Below are 19,461 nucleotides of genomic sequence, written 5' to 3' on the forward strand. Positions count from 1 at the left end.
AACCATCCACGCTCACATTCACACCTAAGGACAATTTAGAGCGTCCAATCAGCCTACCATGCATGTTTTTGGAATGTGGGAGGAAACCGGAGCACCCGGAGAAAACCCACGCAGGCCCAGGGAGAACATGCAAACTCCACACAGGGAGGCCGGAGCTGGAATCGAACCCGGTACCTCTGCACTGTGAAGCCGACGTGCTAACCACTGGACCACCGGGCCGCCCCATATTTGTTTAGTTGCATGAAAATTGTCACTAAAAAAAACGCAGTTAAAGGTTTTTATTATGACGGCAGTTTGACCTTGTTAAAGATTTGTTTTGAATTTGATTGGAAAAACGGAATCAGACAAGCATCCTGTCAGAGATTTTCATTTTGAATTTAAATGTTGCTCTGTACTTTAAAATTGTGGGCTCACTACCCTCACGATTAAAGAATTTTAATGATACAATTGTAAGTGTGAATTTAATTACGTTATACATGTCTGAAGGATTAGAACAACTTCGCAACCTACATTCAACTAAATGACATTGTGACAAAATATTTCAACAACGAAAAAAAGTGTAACACGTAGAGTTTGATCAGCCGAATAAACAAACAAACAAACAAAAAATCAACATTTGCATTGAAGTGCATAACTGGAATGACAGGCGAGCGACCTGTGCATAAAGGCTGAGGTTCGATATGCCAGCATACATTTGATGCTGTGTAGGGGGGGCGGAACGAGAAATCTCACATGGCAAGCCGAGGCGGCGCAGGCACACGCAAAACAGTCAAGGAAATCTCAAGCATTTTTTTCTCCCCCCCCCTGTAAACAGCAAAAACTAGGGAGCATAAAGGCATTCTGCATTGACGGTATCCTTTCAGGTCAGCCTTACGACACCACTTTGTTCGTTAAGAGGGGAACAGCAAGGCATTTGCATTTTTCTTTTTTTCAATCAATTCCGAGGTGAAGAAAAAAAGGGGCTTTTTTTGTCAAACTGTGGCTGGTCCTTTTTTAAAAATGTTTTAGTCCAACTTTGCTGCTCCCTCTACAGTGTCTTCAGGTATGGCACAAAATGTGGTTTCGAAGAAGTTGTGGTTGGGGGAGGGGGAGGATACTGTGATACTGTGGTCGGCATAGGTTGTTAAATGAGAAGCGTATTAAGGCCTGGTGCCAAATTTGCAATTCCTGACTAACCAATTGCAATCCAAAGCCCCGACCATCTCAATATGAGAAGTGATGACAATTTGGGAACGAGCGGGACTTGAAGCTGAATGAAGGCTAATCACGAAGAGTCGTGATGTTGAAACCGGATTGCTGACTGACTGAGGGCAAACGTGGTGGTCTAAATGTTCTTTCGTTATTGCACTCATTACTTGGCGGAACGTTTGGATAGTACTTCCTGGTTGGCTGAGTTGTTCAGGGAGCGTCCGTGACCGCATTGACGGGTCGGCTACTTCTTTCATCCAGTTCTTCATCCTGAGGATTGCAAAGGAGGTTGGTCAGAGGCGATGTTACCAGAAAATGAGACAGGATTTGTCAAAACAAAAATCCTTAGATCGCTCAGTCCCTTAGCTCATTCAGTACGAGCCAATTCTGGACCAAGTCTGAAAAGACGTTTTGAAACGTCTTTGGGAGTGAATGAGTTCATTTATAATGTTTGTTTTTTTGGATTATGCACCAATATAGTCAAATAAAAATATATATTACATTACAATATTTGAATATTTCTTGGCGAGAATGACATTTAAATATCTCACTCCAACTGAATAGGCGTACAAATAATCTGACATGGTGTACATGCGAGAGACCCGTTCCAGTTCAACGTGAAACCCACGTCGAAGTTTCCCGACAAGAGTGAACATGTGACTCAGCAGTTGTAGCGCTTGCGAGAGATCACCCGACCCGTACGACGACCGGAGGCCCGCACCGTGTCCGCAGTCTCCTCCCCTTCAGTATGCTCTCCATAGTGACCGTAAAGCTCCAGGTCAGACAGTGCGCTCTCCACTGCCTCCTCGTCATAGTCAGTGTGGTAGTCTGACTCCTCTGACGGGGAGGGAGGTGAGGACAGGGAAAATAAATAAATCATAATAAAAGAGATCACATTTGTGGGGCTGTCAGGGAAGCGTGGAGGTGGAGACAGATGGAAGTGGGCGTGCAAGCGATGAGGTCGAAAGAGCGGAGAGGAATGAGAAACAAGCCGCGATTGGGTGAGCACGCACCATAGCCGCAGTGAAACCAAATACTGTTTGTCACTTATGGCTTTTGCTTCATTTGGAGAATACAGTGGAACCTGTCCAACATATTTCAGTTTGGAACAATTTTTGTTTTCTTTTTTTTTTTTTTTAGAAAATAGGACCATTTCAAATGACACAAAACCTTAGTTAAGACAGGATCACTGGAATCACGGGCTCGGTTGTAGGCTCACCGAATTCATGCAAACAAAAGCCGCTCAAGTGCCGCCGGCCTATACGATTCGAGGTGTATCACCGCCTATTGCCCCAACGGAGGATAGGAAATGCTACAGCTTACTCCCAGCCCTAATTAGGAAAAGCACTATAAAAATAATGTGGTCGATAACTTATGTAAATTGCCTATGCAGTTTTTTTTGTCAACATTTTGGCTCTGAAGCAGATCATCTTGCTTTTCATTATTTCTTATGAGAGCTGCAATGATTAATCGACAACTAATTGATTGCCAAAAAATGATCTCTAATCATTCTGATAATCGATTAATCATTAAAACTTCGTTTTTAATTAACCAACTTCAAAGTGAGTGTTTCTGTTTCACTATGAGCGGTTAAACATATTTTTGCTTGTCAATCGAGGAGGTTAAAAAGTCACTTAAAATGAACTGCCGATCGTGTCTTTTGAATAAGCCAAAAATGGAGTATCCCATTTCTCAAAATTTTTTTTCTTTAAAAAAAAAAAAGTTGATCAGCTTCCTGGAAGCCATTTTGTTGGACCATGGCGGTTCCACTGCGTCTTTACGGTACTCACTCATGTACTCATTCTAGCAAAAAAGCAATAAGTGAACAGATCAAGCACTCTGAATTAAAAAGGAAGAAATGAGGATATGGAATAGTATCGTCATGCATGTGTACTATGAGTGTACTTGGGTTTGTTTGCACATGTAACAAAGAAAAAGATGACTTCAGGTGGGGGGGGGAAACTGCATGCGTGTGTTTTTTACCATCCACCAGGGCTGGTTTGACAGGCTCAATGCGGGAGACGATTTCCGCCAAGTCAGTGAAGGAAGCGTTGGGGCACGTCAACACCTGGTCGGCACAAAGACAACCTCGGTGAATGGGAAATAAACGCTACGGAGCTCCACTAAACGTGAATCACGAGACAACACGAGTCACCTTTCAATCTTGAGGCATCAGAACAAGTCAGGCTGACTCGACATTTGGAATGAAGTATTTTTGGTGCTGTCTGATAGCAGGTCAGATAACAACATTGCGATGAGCGATAACCGGAAAGAAAAGCCAAAGAGAGAAAGCCGGAGAGCCGTTTGGCGCAAAAAACCAGAGTGCAGCATAAAAGCTGATTACAGCTGGTCTCGGAGTGATGGGAAAAGAGCCAATTATTGATGGAACACTTCATCAAATTGTCAAGTGTGCTTTTGTCGTGCTGGAATCGTGTAATCAAATATGGCACAAAAAAATTCTGCCGTCTCTAAAGCATTGTGATCTAAGACACAGAACAAAGGCCAAGTGTCCAAAGGGGGCGCTCACGTTATTCTTGCATTGCGTGTTGTGAAACTCCTCCTGGTGTCTGTCTTTCAGCATTTTGTCCACCACTCCACTGCGACTCCACACATCGAACACAGTTTTGCCGTGCTGGTATCCCACCTCCTAACATCACAGAGTAGACGTGATTTTATTTATGTTTTTTTTTTTTTAATGAAAGAAAACAATGAAGCAACACATGATATCGTATACGGAAACATACAGCAATCTCATCAAACTTCCCAAACTCCAGCGTCCGATATCTGTCGATGGGGGGTCGGATATACTCGCAGTAGTCGCTGCTCTTCACCGACTCGAGGTGTCGAACGCAGCACACGTAGGCCAACCGGGTCTGAATCTCTGCCATGTTCAACACCTGAGCGCATGCACAAGCGAGAAACCCCTCAAAAAAAAATAATAATAATAAAATAAAATAAAAAGGACCCCTCCTCCTGCTAAAATTGTACTTGATGACTCGAAAAGTCCACGCATGGTCTAGAATAATTGTCTTTTGGGATCATCAACCCATTACCTTGACTTTCTCTGCCAGAGGGTTGAGGCGTTTCCATAGCAGCCACCAGCCTGACAGCGAGTCGCCGTAATTGGTGAGGTTGGTTTCATCGCGGCTGCCCACGTCAATAGCTATGACCACTTTGGCCCCCATGGAGCGTGCCACATCAGCTGGCAGTGACCAAAAAAAAATAAATAAAAAGATTTGGACCAGAGTTGAAAGATGAAGAAGCCTTTGAAGAGATCAAAAAAGGACTCAAAAGACCTGGCAAGTTGTTGATGTAACCTCCATCCATAAGCAGGTGTCCATCTTTCGGGTCACAGAGAGGAGGCAGGTACCCCGAAAGCGACATGCTGGCTCGAACATACCTCCAGAGAGAACCTCAAAACAGCAAACCAAAAACACTGTAATGCTTACAACATGAACATCGTGCTCGTCTCGATTAGGGACGAAGAAAAACAGACTTGGCGTGACTGTCAGATAACATACTTGGACCCCAGCCGATCAATAAAATAGTACCTGATGTTGCCAATTGGGGGGTGTGGGGGGATCAGAAATGGTGACAAGAGCCCCGATGTATTTACTTATTACCCAATTTGGGAGAACTTTTGCCCAAAATCAGTGAAACTGGTTTTGTTTTGTAGTCATCATGTTTCTCTCTTCGAAACGTTCATTGAACAGTTTTTGAGTTCCCACATACGCCGCACAGGGGGTTAGTGGTTAGCACATCTGCCTCTCAGTTCCAGAGTCAAATCTGGACCTTGTTATGTGGCGTTTATACGTTCCGCCTCTCGCCCAGTCAGCTAAGATCAGTTCCACCCGCAACCCTAATGTGGACTTTTGCAACAGAAAATGGACGGACTGAAATCTCTTCACACTTCTGAACGGCTGAAATGAGTTTATAGGGACTTTCACATGAGCAAATATGTTTTTTAATAAAATCTTGTCGACGTGGACATTCAATGTCGACAGTACTCCTGAATTATTGTGTACACCCACCATCAGTGTGGACTCTCATTGCTGAGGCGCTGATGTCGGCTGTGATATTGAAATACGGAATCCAAAGGTCCTGTGTGCTCAAAACACAAACAGGTTTCAATTATACACTTTGTCATCCTGGCGCCGCTCGATCCTTCTTCCTGCAATGTGTTTGTTTATTTATTCTATTGGAGCGACATTGCAACCACCTCATCTCACCTCAATTTGCTTGCTCTTGAAGACGTTGCTGATGCTGGAGTTGAAGGCGGCGCCAGAAAACATGGAAGTGACCGGGTATGTTAAATCGAGAACCTTCTTGAACACTGAAGTCATTTCCTGCGGCAAGAGAGTGGGGGAGCGTTTGTTTGGATTTCATCCGTATCTCATAGAAACCGCATTTCATCAAGCGCAACGCTTTCACCGCAGGTAAAGTACAATCTGCCAGATGGTTAATGGCATTTTTTTAGCATTTATTTCTTCTGTCAGATGCAGACAACAGCTCACTGTTGGGCTTCATCGTATACTTTCATGACATGCATAAAGTAATATTCATTCTGCATAAAAGGTATTTTGGAACATCTGGCCCAGGTTTATTTTTGCTCATCCCCACCGGCTGAGGATAAGAGATTCTCGCCAAGTTAGAGATCACGCTTGCGTATACATGGATCAGCACCAAGGACAGAGCCATGGAGGGAGAGGATAGACAACTGGCCCACGTCTCTCAGCTTTCAAACCGGTGGACGGCATATTGCAAAAAAACGGGCTCTAGTTTTCCAAAATATGATTTCCTATTTGAGTCACCTTCACAAAGCGCTACCGTCTACAGCCTGCAGAAAGTTACAAAAGAAAAATAAAACCACTTGAAATCCTTCTTAAAAAGGGAGCAACTGAATGTTAATGTGCTCATTCAACCCGCATAAACAATTTGTTTGCTGCATTAATCTTCGTGGGGATGTCTTCAAGTATGACATCAAGGGAGAAATCCCCGAGCTCTGCAAGTCGACCCGCACGAAGCAAATTCCCGAGGACGATGTGATCATCATCAAAGTTTCACCACAAGCCAATTCATTCCAGCGAGGACGGAAATGGGCCTTTTAATGACATCTGGAATCTGATTTGCGATGCTCTCCGGTGGCGTGACTTCAAATACGGCTCCCTCCCGGCTTGAAGACATGCCGGGGTTCCAAATTCAAGTCTAAATATGAATGTTATTTGATTTGATTAATTATGACTACAACAATGTCCACAATTGGACTTTCATTCGCATCTTTTAATGTGCAACCAACCCCCAGCTATTTGTGGAAAAACGTACCTATTTGCATAATTTGGACTGTGAAACGCCTTAAGGTGCCCAATCTAAATAGGAAAGTAGTCAATTAACAAGTAGGACTCTGGGCTATATTCCGCCTGCTATTTGTATTATTATTTTTTTTTAATCCACAATATTTATGCTTGCTTGGGCAATCTATTTTAGCTGGTCAGAGTAACTTATGTCACATTAATCGGCTTCATAAAATGTAATTACTTGTAACGTTTGATTCCATCTGACCAATCATAGACAGCCAGGCAGGCAAAGATCACAGCCGTGTAACGTCACAATACAAAGAGGCCCCGCCCATATGTAATCGTTACCATTGCCCATTCTCGTGCCCTCATCCTCATCCGGCTGTGGCTGCGGTCCTCGGCGTAGAGCGCCCCCAACAGGGAACCAATTGAAGTGCCGCCCACGAGGTCGATTGGGATGCCAGCTTCGCAGAGCGCTCGCAAGATTCCCACCTGGGAGCAACCTCTACGAAACAGGGCAGAGGAACAAGACAAAGTGATAAAGATGATTTTTTTTTAAGTCCCTGCCAGCAGCTGCAATAAAAAAAAGGAAACATCTTAAAAAGCCACGTCAGGCCTAAAAGTTAACATCCTACATCTACTATCCAATTTATAGTCACTTATAAGTTTTGAAACAATGTACAGGCAATGTTTGGATTTTGTCATTGCACATACCACAAGTACAGAGGATTGAAATTCATTTGAATTTCAATCATTTTAATAACGGAGGTCTTCTTTGGTACGCAGAGGTCAGGTGACGTGTCACGTGATACATTTGGTGGTCCAATTATAAATACAAATTATGGGAGTGGGGGTTGGGGTGGTGTCTTCAGTTGACAAGGGCGTATCCAAGTGTGTATGGTTGAACAGGTGCCCTAATGCAGCGATACAAGTCATAATTGCAGTCAATATTTGTATCAACTTTTCTAGGCCACGAGGATGCGCTTTACCTGGCCCCGCCTCCACCCAGGACGAGGGCAATGGCATTCCCAGTGAGGACCCGGGCCAATCGGGAGAAATCCGAGTGGCGGTCTGCTGGCTTCTCAAAAACACGCTGATACAGCTCCATCTTTAAAAAAAGGAAGAAAAAAAAAGGAGAGAATATGAAAGGTGTGGATGTGGGCTCGGACAACTATATGTAGTGCATCCAATCCCACCAGTTTGGGCAGGCTCCTTTTGGAGAAGACCCGTCGCGGACATGATAGATGGAGGTGTCTGGAGATCCAGCTGCGCATGTTGAGCCAGTCCACTGTGCCCTTGGGAGGGGGGCCGTCTTCTTTGTGTAGGAGAACCAGCTGCTTCTGGGCGCGCACGGCACTTCCTTCCAGCATGCGCTCCAGCTAGGAGGGACGCCAGTTTTACAGCTGCTGCAGTTCTCACATGTGTGGAATTATGAGAAGCGACCGCGCGCGGGTAAAGACTGAAGGCGATCAAATCCTCAGCTATGACTCATTCTGTGCCCCAGCAAATATCGATCAGTCTTTCCGTTTCTCCCATCGTCTCTTGTTAAAAAAGGACACATTCCTTTATTTCTGTTTGGCCATTTCCCTCCCCTGAGAAAAGCAATTACTTCTCCATCAGCTGGACGTGCACTTCCTGCCTCTACACTTTCAGAGCATCCGCCCGCTGCCATCTTGTATGCCCCAGGGGTCAAACACAAAAACCTGCGGCAGACAGTGCGCTGTTACGGTGGCTAAACATTTTGGGATAATTAGGACGCAAGAGATATGTGATTAAAAGGCTATCATATAGGAGTGGATATCATTAACTTGGATTCAAAACAAACAAACAAAAAAAAAAAAGATATTTTTTCTGTGGCCGCTACAGATGTAATATATAAACTTTGGATTTTATCATGAAAATGGGTTTCTCTGCAAGGTGTGGTATAGAGTTCTTTAGTCCAGAGGATGGAACACATCCAAGATGACTAAACACCTCGCTGCCCAGCACCCTGAATGATATCAACAAAGAGTGCCAGGTACTTAATTGCATCACAAATGAAAATCGGAGGGGTGGCGGGCAAGGGGGTCTTCTATCTGCATGACACTGCTAAAAACGGCTGTACGAGGCTAGATTTCCTCAGCCCGATTCATCGTCCACACCTCACCTCTCCGACGGCAGGATCCTGCTCGCCCAGGCCCACAATGATGATGCAGTCGGCCTGACGAATGCACCGCTGGGTCCACGGGGTCAGCGTGTAGTCGGTTTGATAGAGAACGATTCGATGGATGTCTTCCTGTTGGCCCAACCAGCTGGACAGACGATATTCATGAACGCTGACGGGAAAGAAACAGGACAGGAAGTCAAATAACCCGGATGTTTGTCTCGCTATATCTTAGATCAATTAAATAACTTTAAGACCAGCATTTAAAAAATAAATACATAAATAAAATACCTGTCTAGTGCTGCAGCTCCAAGGCGCTGTTTAATGATATCACTGGTCAATAAAAGAGTGGGACCTGAATGTCACAAAGGAGCCACATTTAATATTTCCGCTGGAGAACAACACTGTCACCAATCAATCAGGAAGGCCCAAAAAATAGAAAGAAAGAAAAAAAGACAACCCCTTTCCATAAATCTTGTTTGTACCTATCGCGAGGAGCGCATGCTGCAGCTCCAGAGTGAAGGCGGTGAGCGGCACCTCCTCAGAGACGGGCAGGACTGCCACTGTGGAAAGGTTGGAGGCCTGGTTGCCTGCGTCCCATTTACTGCCAGGGGTGTGCAGTGCCAAACTGCGACCTGACAATGCACACACACACACACACACACACACACACACACGCACACACACACACACACACACACACACACACACACACACACACACAAAAACACAGTCAGCGTTACGGATTTATGGAACAGTCGCAATTGCATTATTATTGTCGTAAACACGATATAAAGTGCACACACCAGTTAGAGGAAGATTAACCTGCTGGAGGATCTTCTGTCCAAGCAAGTGGATGAGTCTGGTGACAACCTGCAATGGCAAAACATTTCAGAAACAAGTCTCTGATCTAAGACACAAATGCAATGTTCATTCCTTGATTGCCAATATTCTAAATATTGATCTTGAAAGCAAAAACATGTTTTAAAAGCATGCAGTTGTCAGTCCTATAGCGGTGGTCACATCTGCTTCACAGCTTTGAGGAAAAATCTGGGCTCTGGCCGTCCATTATCCAAGCCGCCGACCCTCACGCAAGCTACGCAAATGCCAATACTAGTGTCGTTGTTTTAATGGCCTTTGAAAGTTCAGACAATATTAGCGTAGAAAAACAGTAAAAAAAAGGAGGAAAAAAATGCATATAGTTGGTTGGTGGCATTACCAAAAATACAGAAAATATTTGACGGAGAGGTGGTGAAGGGGCCAAAGAAGAATCTCTTAAGTACTGGTGAAGATATGAGGGGTGATTATACATCAATTTATTTTCATAACCTCCACACAAAAAAAAGTAGCCTGCATTCCAAAAACGTCAATCCAATCATTTTCTGCAGTGATTGTCATCACTAGAGCTAAAGCCCATGCCAGCTGACTTTGACAGACGCCTGGTCGCTGATCAGTCACGGGGCACCAAAAATAAAAAATAAATAAATAGAATTGACACTTATCAACATTTTTTGTTAGGTTCTTTTAAAGGAAACTAAATTGTCAATGGCAAATTATCCCCAACCAAACCAACTAGACAGCGACCAGAAAAAAAGGAACCCCAGATCAAATATTATATTATATATATACTATATTAGTCGATTGAATTTGAACTTCTGGAGAAGTTGTACGGTTTCAAGTTCAAAGGCCTTAAGGCTTACCTGCGGGAACTTCCTCTTGATGGAGCTGAGGGCGCCCTCGGGCAGTTTGGCGAGCTCGGAGTCCCGGACTGCGTGGACAGTGGTGGCTCTGTTCTGATGGGTTAGGGCCTCCACCTGCGCCAAGAATGGCAAGACTGAATCCCAAGCAAAAGACAAAAATATTTTTCTTTTTTTTCATGCGTCACCCCAAACAGTATTCATAATTAATGTTCAGAAATTAACACAGCGGTGTGAAATATAAACTCCTACAAGATGACAGTTCTTCTGCCTCCTGGTAACCGTAACCATAGCATCCTTTAATTCAGGTATGATTAGAACGGAAGAAAGAAAAAAATATATATATATATACTATGTATATGACATTGTTAATGAATTCCGACAGCTTTCCGGACATAAACCAATTATATGCAAACAGTGTGAAATCTACACCCACATGCCAAGTTATAAAACGAAAGCATGTATGGGTACTTATACAAGCAGCTTGTTTTGGTTTTCCCCTCATTTTTTTTATGTTGCGATGGGAGATGAACGCATTTCTTCAGTTACTAGCAACGTATGGATCGGAATGACAACATTTTCAGAAGGGATGTTCATTATTACCTCCGCCAAGTGAAATTAGTTTTTTTTTTTGGGTTGGGAGGATTAAGTAAAAAGCACACATCAATTTCCATTTTATTTTGCCGTGGTTTGGTAAGTCCTTGGAAGCCGCAACTATTCCAGACATTTTTATTTAGGGCAGCTCAGCCTTGGCAGAAGTCTGCATTCTAATGAGTGATATTCTCATTTTAATTTGTGTCACGCCTGCTTGTTGACCATGCAGCTAAGGTGCGGCTGCCATTACTGGAAAAAGAACACGATGATAAGACTCTTCCTGATCATCACCGAAGAATGTTCATGTGAAGAAAATCATATGTGACTGTTGAAAAATGTTTGTTTTTAAACTCCGTCTTGGTCCTCACCACTCCAATCAGGTCACCGCGGCCATACTCTCCTATTAATTCTTTCTTGCCGTCCTCTTTCATGATTACGGAGCGCAGTCGTCCACTGAGCACAATGAAAGTGCTGTCGGATTTCTCTCCCTGCCTGGATGAGACACTTGCATTAACAGCAATTCAACAGAAGCTTTGGAGACAGAGCCGAGATCAGCGTTTATCTTTTCGGAAAGGGGCGGCCAGAAACAAATGAAGCGGAACTTGGCTGAAAGTACCTGTAGACGGCCCTGCCGGCTTCCACGGCCATCCAATCGAGCGCAAAGTCAATCTGCCTGACAAAAGATGACATCCTCCTCACCACTGTGTGGGCGACGTTCAGCACGACTTTTGGCTCCGCGCGCATTATCCTGAGGGGGTCAGGGGAGAAATGATATAGCTGTGTCCATGTGCACATGCATACGCAAAATCCTCAGGGACTAACTCATAGAAATGGGATTTGGAAATGGAGAGGAAGCTGCAGTCCCGTTGGGCTCGGACTGTAAATATGAGGGGCTCTCCGGTCAGGACGGCAAGTTGACCGACGAGCTCTCCGGGGTGCGTCACAAAAAGACGCGTGTCTTCCTCGCGGTCGATCATTCTCTGGTAAACATGGAGTAGGCCTGAAATAACAAACTGAATGCTCACTTCCTAAAAAAAAAAAAAGGAAAAGGCAGAAAAGTGACATGTAAACAATAGATTAGAATCCCCTCTGAAGTTAATCCCATAACACACATCACTCTCCCAAAAAAAATTAATAATAATAAAAGTCACCTGATCGCCTTGACGAGCCACCACCGAACCAGCTTTGACTTGGTGGAGGGTCACTCTTCCCTCAAGGAGGCTGGGATCCTGCAAACCACAGGTGTCAAAGTAAAGGCCCGGGGGCCAGATCTGGCTCCGCCACATCATTTTATGTGGCCCGCGAAAGTAAATTAAGCATGCCAAGTTTCTATGATGCTTGCTAAATTCTGAACCCAAATTTCAAATTGTCATATGAAATCCACAGTAACAGTCATTATTCTTGATTAATGATTTTAAAACTAGTTATCCATCAATTCGTTGTGTGCCGTGTATGTAATATGTGGAGGGGATTAAACATTTATATGGTTTCCCAAAATTCATAACGGCCCTACGAGGGAAACCCTAACTACAATGTGGCCCGCGACAATAATGAGTTTGACATCCCGACTGTAAACAGTACAGGACAGAAGGTCACATATGCATACAGCCGGTTTAATCAAAGCCGCTGGAAAAAGGATGAGCAGTTTGGTCTCCTTCCTCGGGGGGTAATTTAGCCATTTTCTGTACCGCTTCTCCCGTCCAGGGATTTGGACTGACTTCAGGGAAAAGACTTTTCACCTCTGTCTCTGTAGATATATTTTTTTTCATGCTTCACATTTTCAAGCCTGGCAGACGTAAACGTCCAGGCAGACTCAGCTTCTCACCTGCAACTGGATGATCCCCAGCAGGTCTTTTTTCGCAGCCTGGAAGATTGTTCCGCTCTTGCTCAGGTGGATGGCGTCGGACTGCCCCCCGCTGTCCGTGTAGTGAAACACCTCAGAGGGCGTATGCTGCATGGTTACGCTTTTCTTCAGGCTAGACTGCGCCGTGCGAAAAGGAATGTCGAGAGGAAAAACGGACACGAGCAAACTGCTCTTTAACAGTCATCTGACAAAAATCAAAGTTTTACCTTTTGAGTAGCGGGACTGGGCGGAGTCTCATCTATGTTGACCCGAGCCCGCTCGCATGCCATCGTCATGTCACCTGCGGGGTGTACGTACCCAGCAAAGGTGATGAGTATGCACATCTGCGCAACCTCTATTAACGAGTGAATGAGTTATCACCCCGAAGTCTAAGACAGTGATCAACCTGCGCTGTCGGGGGGCATCGAGATGGATCGCTGCCTCCTGTGGCTATTCGAAGGACTGTCCTTTACGCCATCTGTTTCGCATAAAGTGAAATAGTATTGAACCATGCTCAGCACCAGAAAAAAAAAATGTTAAACGCGGTGTGCGAGACCTGCGTCTGCAGGGCTCTCTGTGGTCCCCACACCCGACTCATCTTGGAAGTGCAAACGGCGAGTCGTCTTGCCAGAGATTGCCTCACTCACCACAATGTTCACGTTGGACAAAGGCACTGCATGACTCTCCTGTCGATTTAACAACAAAACAGTGCGCGGAACACATTTAAATTAATGCTAAAAAAAAACAAGAAAAAAAATCAGGTTGTAATGATAACTGCTCTTAAAAAAAAAGAAAAAAAAAGGACATGAGTTAAACAAACGTGTCCTGTCATTTCTATCAGATTTGATATTCATTCCTGATCATATGAAGGTTTTCAAATCGCACATCTGCCTATTGGCCATAAATCTGGAAGATTATTCATTTAGACTGTAATCGTTTAACCTCTGCTTCAGGGACACATTTTTTCGACTTTGGCTCGGGCGTGATTTATATTTACTAGCGCATCCAATACAATACATTTTAAAAAGCTTTCGCAATTGGCCAACAAAGGCCTTTCAAGCATTCTCTTATGAGAGATCTTTCTGGTCGTAAAGTTTCCTATGAAGGGTGTTATCATGGTTTATTCGTTTTGACCCACACGAAGGACGGCGTTATGACGCCGTGTTTAATGTTGCGTGAAATTAGCCTGCATGTGGAGGACAGCGCTTTCCTTCCCAGCAGCTTCTAATACACACACACACACACACAAAACATCCTCCCACCTACCGGATTGAAGAGCTCGGTGGTCAGGCCCAGGTAGTTATGTAATGCCAAGAAAGTGACTCTTTGGAGCCGCACCATGATTATCTGAAACACCCAACAATCACGTCCAGGAAATGAACTCGAAACGTTGTCACAGTCACATGATTGCAAATCAATCACACGTTTGACACCAACGTTTACCTGAATGACGCGCACGAGTGTCTCGGGGTATTTCTTAAACACAGACTCAAAGGCGGAGGCCGGTAAACGTAAGATGGTGGAGCGCGTGGCCGCGCGAGCGGATACGGTCTTGTAAGGAGCTGGAAAACCCTGAATAAAAAGCAAAGAGGAGTGAAATGTGATTTTTTTTTTAAGAAGGCTACAATTTGGTAAAAGGTGGACTCAAATGCTGTAGGTGGGGCAGGATGAGCGCAAAACAAAAATGCATTTGGCAAAAAAAAAACAATTCTAAGTAAACAAGGGATATGGAATCAAAAATACGAGTACAGAAGAGTGGACACAACGTGGCAAAGCAAAAACAGGAAAAGAAAAATAAAAACAAAACGATACGATAACAAGGAAGCTGATTGGTTAACACACGGCACTAGGAAGACAAGAACGTGTGGAAACGATTCCAAACCCGAACAAGGAAGTCAAAAGGCACACATGAAAACACGCCATATCATGAACCACCAAAAAAAAAAAAAGGGATCTAAAGAAAACAGAATCACGACAAAAATTTCCCCGGTTGTTCAATAAGTACTGAGCTACAAATGTAAGAATGCAGGAAAAATAACAAATGGAAATCTGGGATTTTGATCAGCTTGAAAATTGCATATTTGAGAAAGCTTTTTTTGGGGAGGATGCTTTTATAATTATCATTTCCAAAGTTTCCACGGCAGCCTACTTAGACAGAAAGATAAAAACCACATTCGGACTCCATTGCTTCACAACATAGCCGATTGGACAATTAATGGAAATCTAATTCTTCATGCACATCCATTCTAACTCGTTTAACGTTCCAATTTTGACAAATAAGAAAAGACATTTGGAGAAGGAAATGAAATTAGGAAATGTGCACGGATAGGGATGGAGAAAGCCCGAAGAACAGTCATCAATGAACTCTTTGACTCGGAGGAGCGAGCAGACAGCGACAGATAAGAAGAAGCAGTGTGAAATGAAGTCGCTCACCGTGATGATGTCCAGAATACTGAGCAAGCTGTGGACGCTGTCGCCGGGAAGAACGTCCTTCACCGCCACTTCTGTACCATCCTGGAAAGCAGAAAAGACGAAAATCAACGACTCGGTCAAGCATCGTGTCCATTCGGTTTGAGGAAAAAAAAATGTCAATCCTTTTCTGCGACGTGACTTAAAAAAAAAGCAAAACCCTACGTTTTCCAAGATGCAGAGCTCAAGTCGCCCATCCTGGACCACGTAGATGCTGTCGTCGTCATCTCCGGGCTTGAAAAGACCTTCGCCCTCCTGCAGCTCCACAAATACCATGTGTCGACACAGCTCCAGGAAGAGCGGCTTGTCAAAGTGGCCCAACACCCTAAGTGAGAATAAAACCGACCCCGAAGTTGGACAAATTCTACAACAGCCAAAATTATCAGGGGGGAAAAAAATAGAAATCTGTCGCATACAGAGTGGGACACGCTTCTCTGTCCTGGCTGCTCGGGATAATATGTCAAAAATAAGCGAGCAAGGATAAATATGGTGACGTACGCTTTGCGAGGCAGCGGTTCACCATCGCATTTGTCACGTTGACTAAGCATTTTATTATTTCACTATTTTTTATGACACCGAGGATGGTTCAATTGTATCAATCCAGAAAGAGTCTCTTGTTTTCAACCCCACCTGACATTCTTCAGCATGTAGAGAACCTCAGAGGGCAGATTGGAGCTCTGCACGTCAAACTCAGTCAGGTCAGCCTCCAGCAGAGAGGGTGGCGGTTCTTTAGGCTGAAGAGTAGGAGGATCCTTGCGGATACGAAGGATTCTGTTTTGAGGGAACGTGTTTCACTTAATCAAACTGGACCGCACAAATAAAATAAAATGTAAAAAATCTTTTTCAAATCCTCTCCTGTAGCCCATACTTGCGAGCGATGCTAAGAACTTTGGTTCTTTTGCGCACGCGCTGCGGTTGCTTGGACACCGAGGTAGATGACGAAGGAGGGGGAGGAAGTGAGGACAGCGTCTGGACCTTCAAAAAGAAAAAAAAACGGTATAACTTTCAAATCAAAGTCTTAATGGAAGTTTTGAGGGGCAGAAAAAGTCAATACCTTGCGCATTATTTTCCGACCGTAGAAGAGCACTTTATCTCGTTTTCGGAAGCGATAATGACGGACACCGGGCTGCTGTTCACCTGAACGGAGAATCCAAAGCGAAACAGTGCTATAATTGCAGACATGATTGACATTGAGACTTGAAATATCTTCAGTCGATCAACCCGAGACTCACGGGCATGCTTGAACCTCCTGTACAAGAAGAGCACCACGATCCCGATCATGGCGACTGCGACGGCGGCACCGATCAGGACACCCGTGAGCTGGACGACAAACAAACAATGCAGAAAAGTTTGATGTTAGTTCTTGAGTGATGAAGGGCAGAGGATTTTTTTCCCCCAAGAATATTAGCAATTGCGTGGAAGTTTGTATTCTTTTGTCGGTTTAGAGGGTTGTGCCGCTCCATTTTTAACTAGGGGCGAAATTACGAGCGAAAGCTGCGGCCAGTCAGACCAGTGGATGGTGACATCAAAACATTTTAGAATCTTGAAGCAGGGGAGTTTCAACCGGTTTGCTGGCGAAATATTGAACAATGTAAGGGGGGGGGGGGCAGGAGCCATGAAGCTCGTGGATAATGACATCAAGAACTGTTGAAAATGTTCAAGCAAAGGAGCCATCCAGCCAAGGGTCACCTTGAGTCAATCTCAATTAGTGCGCTAGCAAAAGATGTGGATAATGGCATCAAAACTGAAGTTCAAAACAGAAGATTGATTTTTTTTTTGTTGCTTTATTATATAATGGTTTGGAGATGCATGCTTTTCAGTGGACAGCGATGATTAACTAAAAAGTTACCCTATTACGAGTTATAAATCTACGCAAGATATTTATCACATTTACGTTCAATGAATTCACTGACTATTTTCAATGTCAGCTTTGTAACTGAGAAAACGTTCGTAATACGCCAACAGGAACGCCATCATGCTCTACTTACCATGGTAGTCTGCATCCTCTCCTCCACAAACTGTTGCACTCGGGATGTCACAGCTGTGATGTCGTTTTTGCCGTGTACCAGCATCTACACGCATTCATGTAGACAATCTTAATGAAACACAACACCGTGACAAGTGCTTTTTACAGTGCAATATTACCCTTCCACTCTGCGTCATTAAAGTTAAGTCAGTGGTTAACTGTTAGGCGACAGTTTGGCTTGTGCAAAGTAACTGATCCAATTATAATAGATCTCAACGGAAAAGGTTTTGGAATTCAACCAGTCTAAGGTACCATATACCCGTGCTGCAGAACAGACAACTTTCTTTCTTCAAAATCACTGCTCGGTAATTTACAACAACAAAAAATGCAGTCTGACCCGTTTGTCTGTTACTCCAATTGCGTGGTATGCCAAAACTCAAAGTAAACACTTGTTTCTTGGCTCATAAAATTTCTAAATCTAGACTTGCACTGCTCATCCCAATGTGCAATTATGAATTCATGCCTTTAGTCATTGTTTTTATAGAGTGTATTTCTATGTACATTTCACGTGCCATTTACCTACTCAACTGTATCAAATACAGCTGTGTTTAAAACGTTTATTCTGTCATGACACGCTGTATGCCTTATATTCCAATGCTGGACGAGACATTTTCGCTGCCATGACACAATTCGAATTGCAACACTTGACCCATGGAGTGTAATTCTAGCCTAGATAGCGTCTGGGTCAGCTTCAGGGACAAAAATAGAAAAACAGAGAAGGGGAAATGCTCCCTGCGCGAATTACTTTAGTGGCGACTTACCTTCACTACAAGATGTGATGTTGCACATCACATATACAAGTTTAGAAACCAACTGTTAAACTTACTGAACTGGCCCATCCGCAGTCTCCATTATCACCTTCGGGGCAAGTCATCCTGCATCATAATAATATCTCAGCCACGTGTTTTTTTTTTTTTGCATGGAAAAACCATGCACGTATCCTTAATTTAATTTACTACACCCAGTTGGTGACATACTCTGTCGCTGCCAAGAGCTGCATCACGTTGGTTTACCTTGTTTGTGTTTGCGCCCTACGAATAAAAAAAACACAATGTCAGACATTTGGTATTACCTGAATCCCGAGTTCAATATATTGAAATGCAATTTAGTATAAATTCGTGCGCTGACAGTTCGAGCTGAAAAACGATGACTGCCTCACAGACCATTTCGCAATAATAACATTAGCGAGCTAGCTCATAGCTAACGGCGCAAACCCATCCCGGGAGAGGCACCAATAGGTGTCAATGAACGAAAACAAAACAGTATCCGGGAATGGTGCATGTGCGTAAAAGACGGGACTTACTTTATGGTGTCTCGTCGCGAAAATACGCCAAATTTACGGCATTGTCACAACTGGCAAAGAGGCATTATTAGCTGGTAGCCAACAAAGTTTTTCGATGCTTGGTCACTTGCTTTAGCTCCGCCCATTTCATTGCTTTCACCAATGGGCAGGCAGAGCTACTGTTGCCATGGTAGCACTGAATTGACTCAGCCAATCAAAGAAAGTTTGGTACTTCCGTATCTTCCGGTTTAATCATCAGTAAATTTAATATAATAAAATAACATCAAACTCTTTGTGTTTCTCTTTATTTAAAAAAAGTACTTTCACAAATCATTCACCGTGTATGGTCTTTGTTGTTTGTTTTTTTTCAGTTGTTTTTCTTGATAAAAGCATTTTAGTGCAAAACGTTTTTGGAGAAATATAATAATGGAAAATGAAATTATCCTTTGAATGCCTCTCCCCATTCATTTCAATAGGATGCTGGATAATATTGCAGAAAATATTTTTGCACAATGGTTTTGTTGTTTTTCTTTTATGTCTCACTCGTGATCAAAGCCACATACATGCTACTTTTTCTGTATCTTGTCAGTATTGGGTAGTGCATCATTGTGTGCAGTCAGTAGTAAATAACAGATTTTATGATAAAATGAAAAAAAAAAGAATCAGGCAAGGTTTTGGTTTATAAAGTTTTTTTTCTTACATTTTATTTCTTGGCACAGAAAGTTGGGAGGAATGAAGACAACAGCATACAGATATAAAGTAATTACCGCTTCAAGTAAGAATAGCTATATATAAGAGGTAATGCTAATGCTTTCTCTCCAATAGTTACACATTTTGAAAAAAAAGATGCTATGAGATCAAAAAGTGATGATACAATGAAACTCGAGTACATGAAGCTTTTGACATTTATATTAAAAGGCGATTC

General features: G+C 43.4%; 1 protein-coding gene across 2 annotated transcripts; it reads right to left on the minus strand.

Moving 5' to 3' along the window:
- Positions 1 to 1,002: 1,002 nt before the first annotated feature.
- Positions 1,003 to 18,701, minus strand: pnpla7a (patatin-like phospholipase domain containing 7a). Of its 2 annotated transcripts, XM_052050555.1 has the most exons (36): positions 18,558 to 18,701; positions 18,081 to 18,285; positions 17,217 to 17,300; positions 16,461 to 16,548; positions 16,283 to 16,365; positions 16,097 to 16,203; positions 15,859 to 15,999; positions 15,394 to 15,553; positions 15,193 to 15,273; positions 14,203 to 14,331; positions 14,026 to 14,106; positions 13,316 to 13,445; positions 13,166 to 13,237; positions 12,987 to 13,060; positions 12,742 to 12,897; positions 12,068 to 12,145; positions 11,739 to 11,944; positions 11,533 to 11,664; positions 11,285 to 11,408; positions 10,326 to 10,439; positions 9,432 to 9,498; positions 9,111 to 9,260; positions 8,917 to 8,980; positions 8,629 to 8,797; positions 7,679 to 7,861; positions 7,472 to 7,590; positions 6,831 to 6,987; positions 5,418 to 5,534; positions 5,220 to 5,289; positions 4,485 to 4,601; positions 4,242 to 4,390; positions 3,933 to 4,085; positions 3,716 to 3,835; positions 3,172 to 3,256; positions 1,910 to 2,025; positions 1,003 to 1,458 (listed from the first exon to the last, which is right to left on the minus strand). In XM_052050555.1, exons 2-36 carry the CDS (start codon positions 18,126 to 18,128, stop codon positions 1,399 to 1,401), a joined length of 3,984 nt encoding a protein of 1,327 aa, XP_051906515.1. In that variant the 5' UTR covers positions 18,129 to 18,285; positions 18,558 to 18,701; the 3' UTR covers positions 1,003 to 1,398. The 2 variants fall into 2 exon arrangements, with proteins under 2 accessions (XP_051906515.1, XP_051906516.1); XM_052050556.1 differs by lacking the exon at positions 1,910 to 2,025.
- Between the last annotated feature and the right edge of the window lie 760 nt (positions 18,702 to 19,461).

The sequence above is a fragment of the Hippocampus zosterae genome, chromosome 18 (assembly GCF_025434085.1).
Source record: "Hippocampus zosterae strain Florida chromosome 18, ASM2543408v3, whole genome shotgun sequence".
Classification (NCBI taxonomy): domain Eukaryota; kingdom Metazoa; phylum Chordata; class Actinopteri; order Syngnathiformes; family Syngnathidae; genus Hippocampus; species Hippocampus zosterae.

Excerpts from the sequence above, each read along its gene's own strand:
- pnpla7a (XM_052050555.1), bottom strand. The coding sequence starts at position 18,128 with ATGACTTGCCCCGAAGGTGATAATGGAGACTGCGGATGGGCCAGTTCA. Across the intron at positions 13,238-13,315 it reads AGAGAGCCCTGCAGACGCAG|ATGGCGTAAAGGACAGTCCT; the intron begins GTCTCGCACACC and ends TATGCGAAACAG. Across the intron at positions 11,409-11,532 it reads GCCGGCAGGGCCGTCTACAG|GCAGGGAGAGAAATCCGACA; the intron begins GTACTTTCAGCC and ends TGTCTCATCCAG.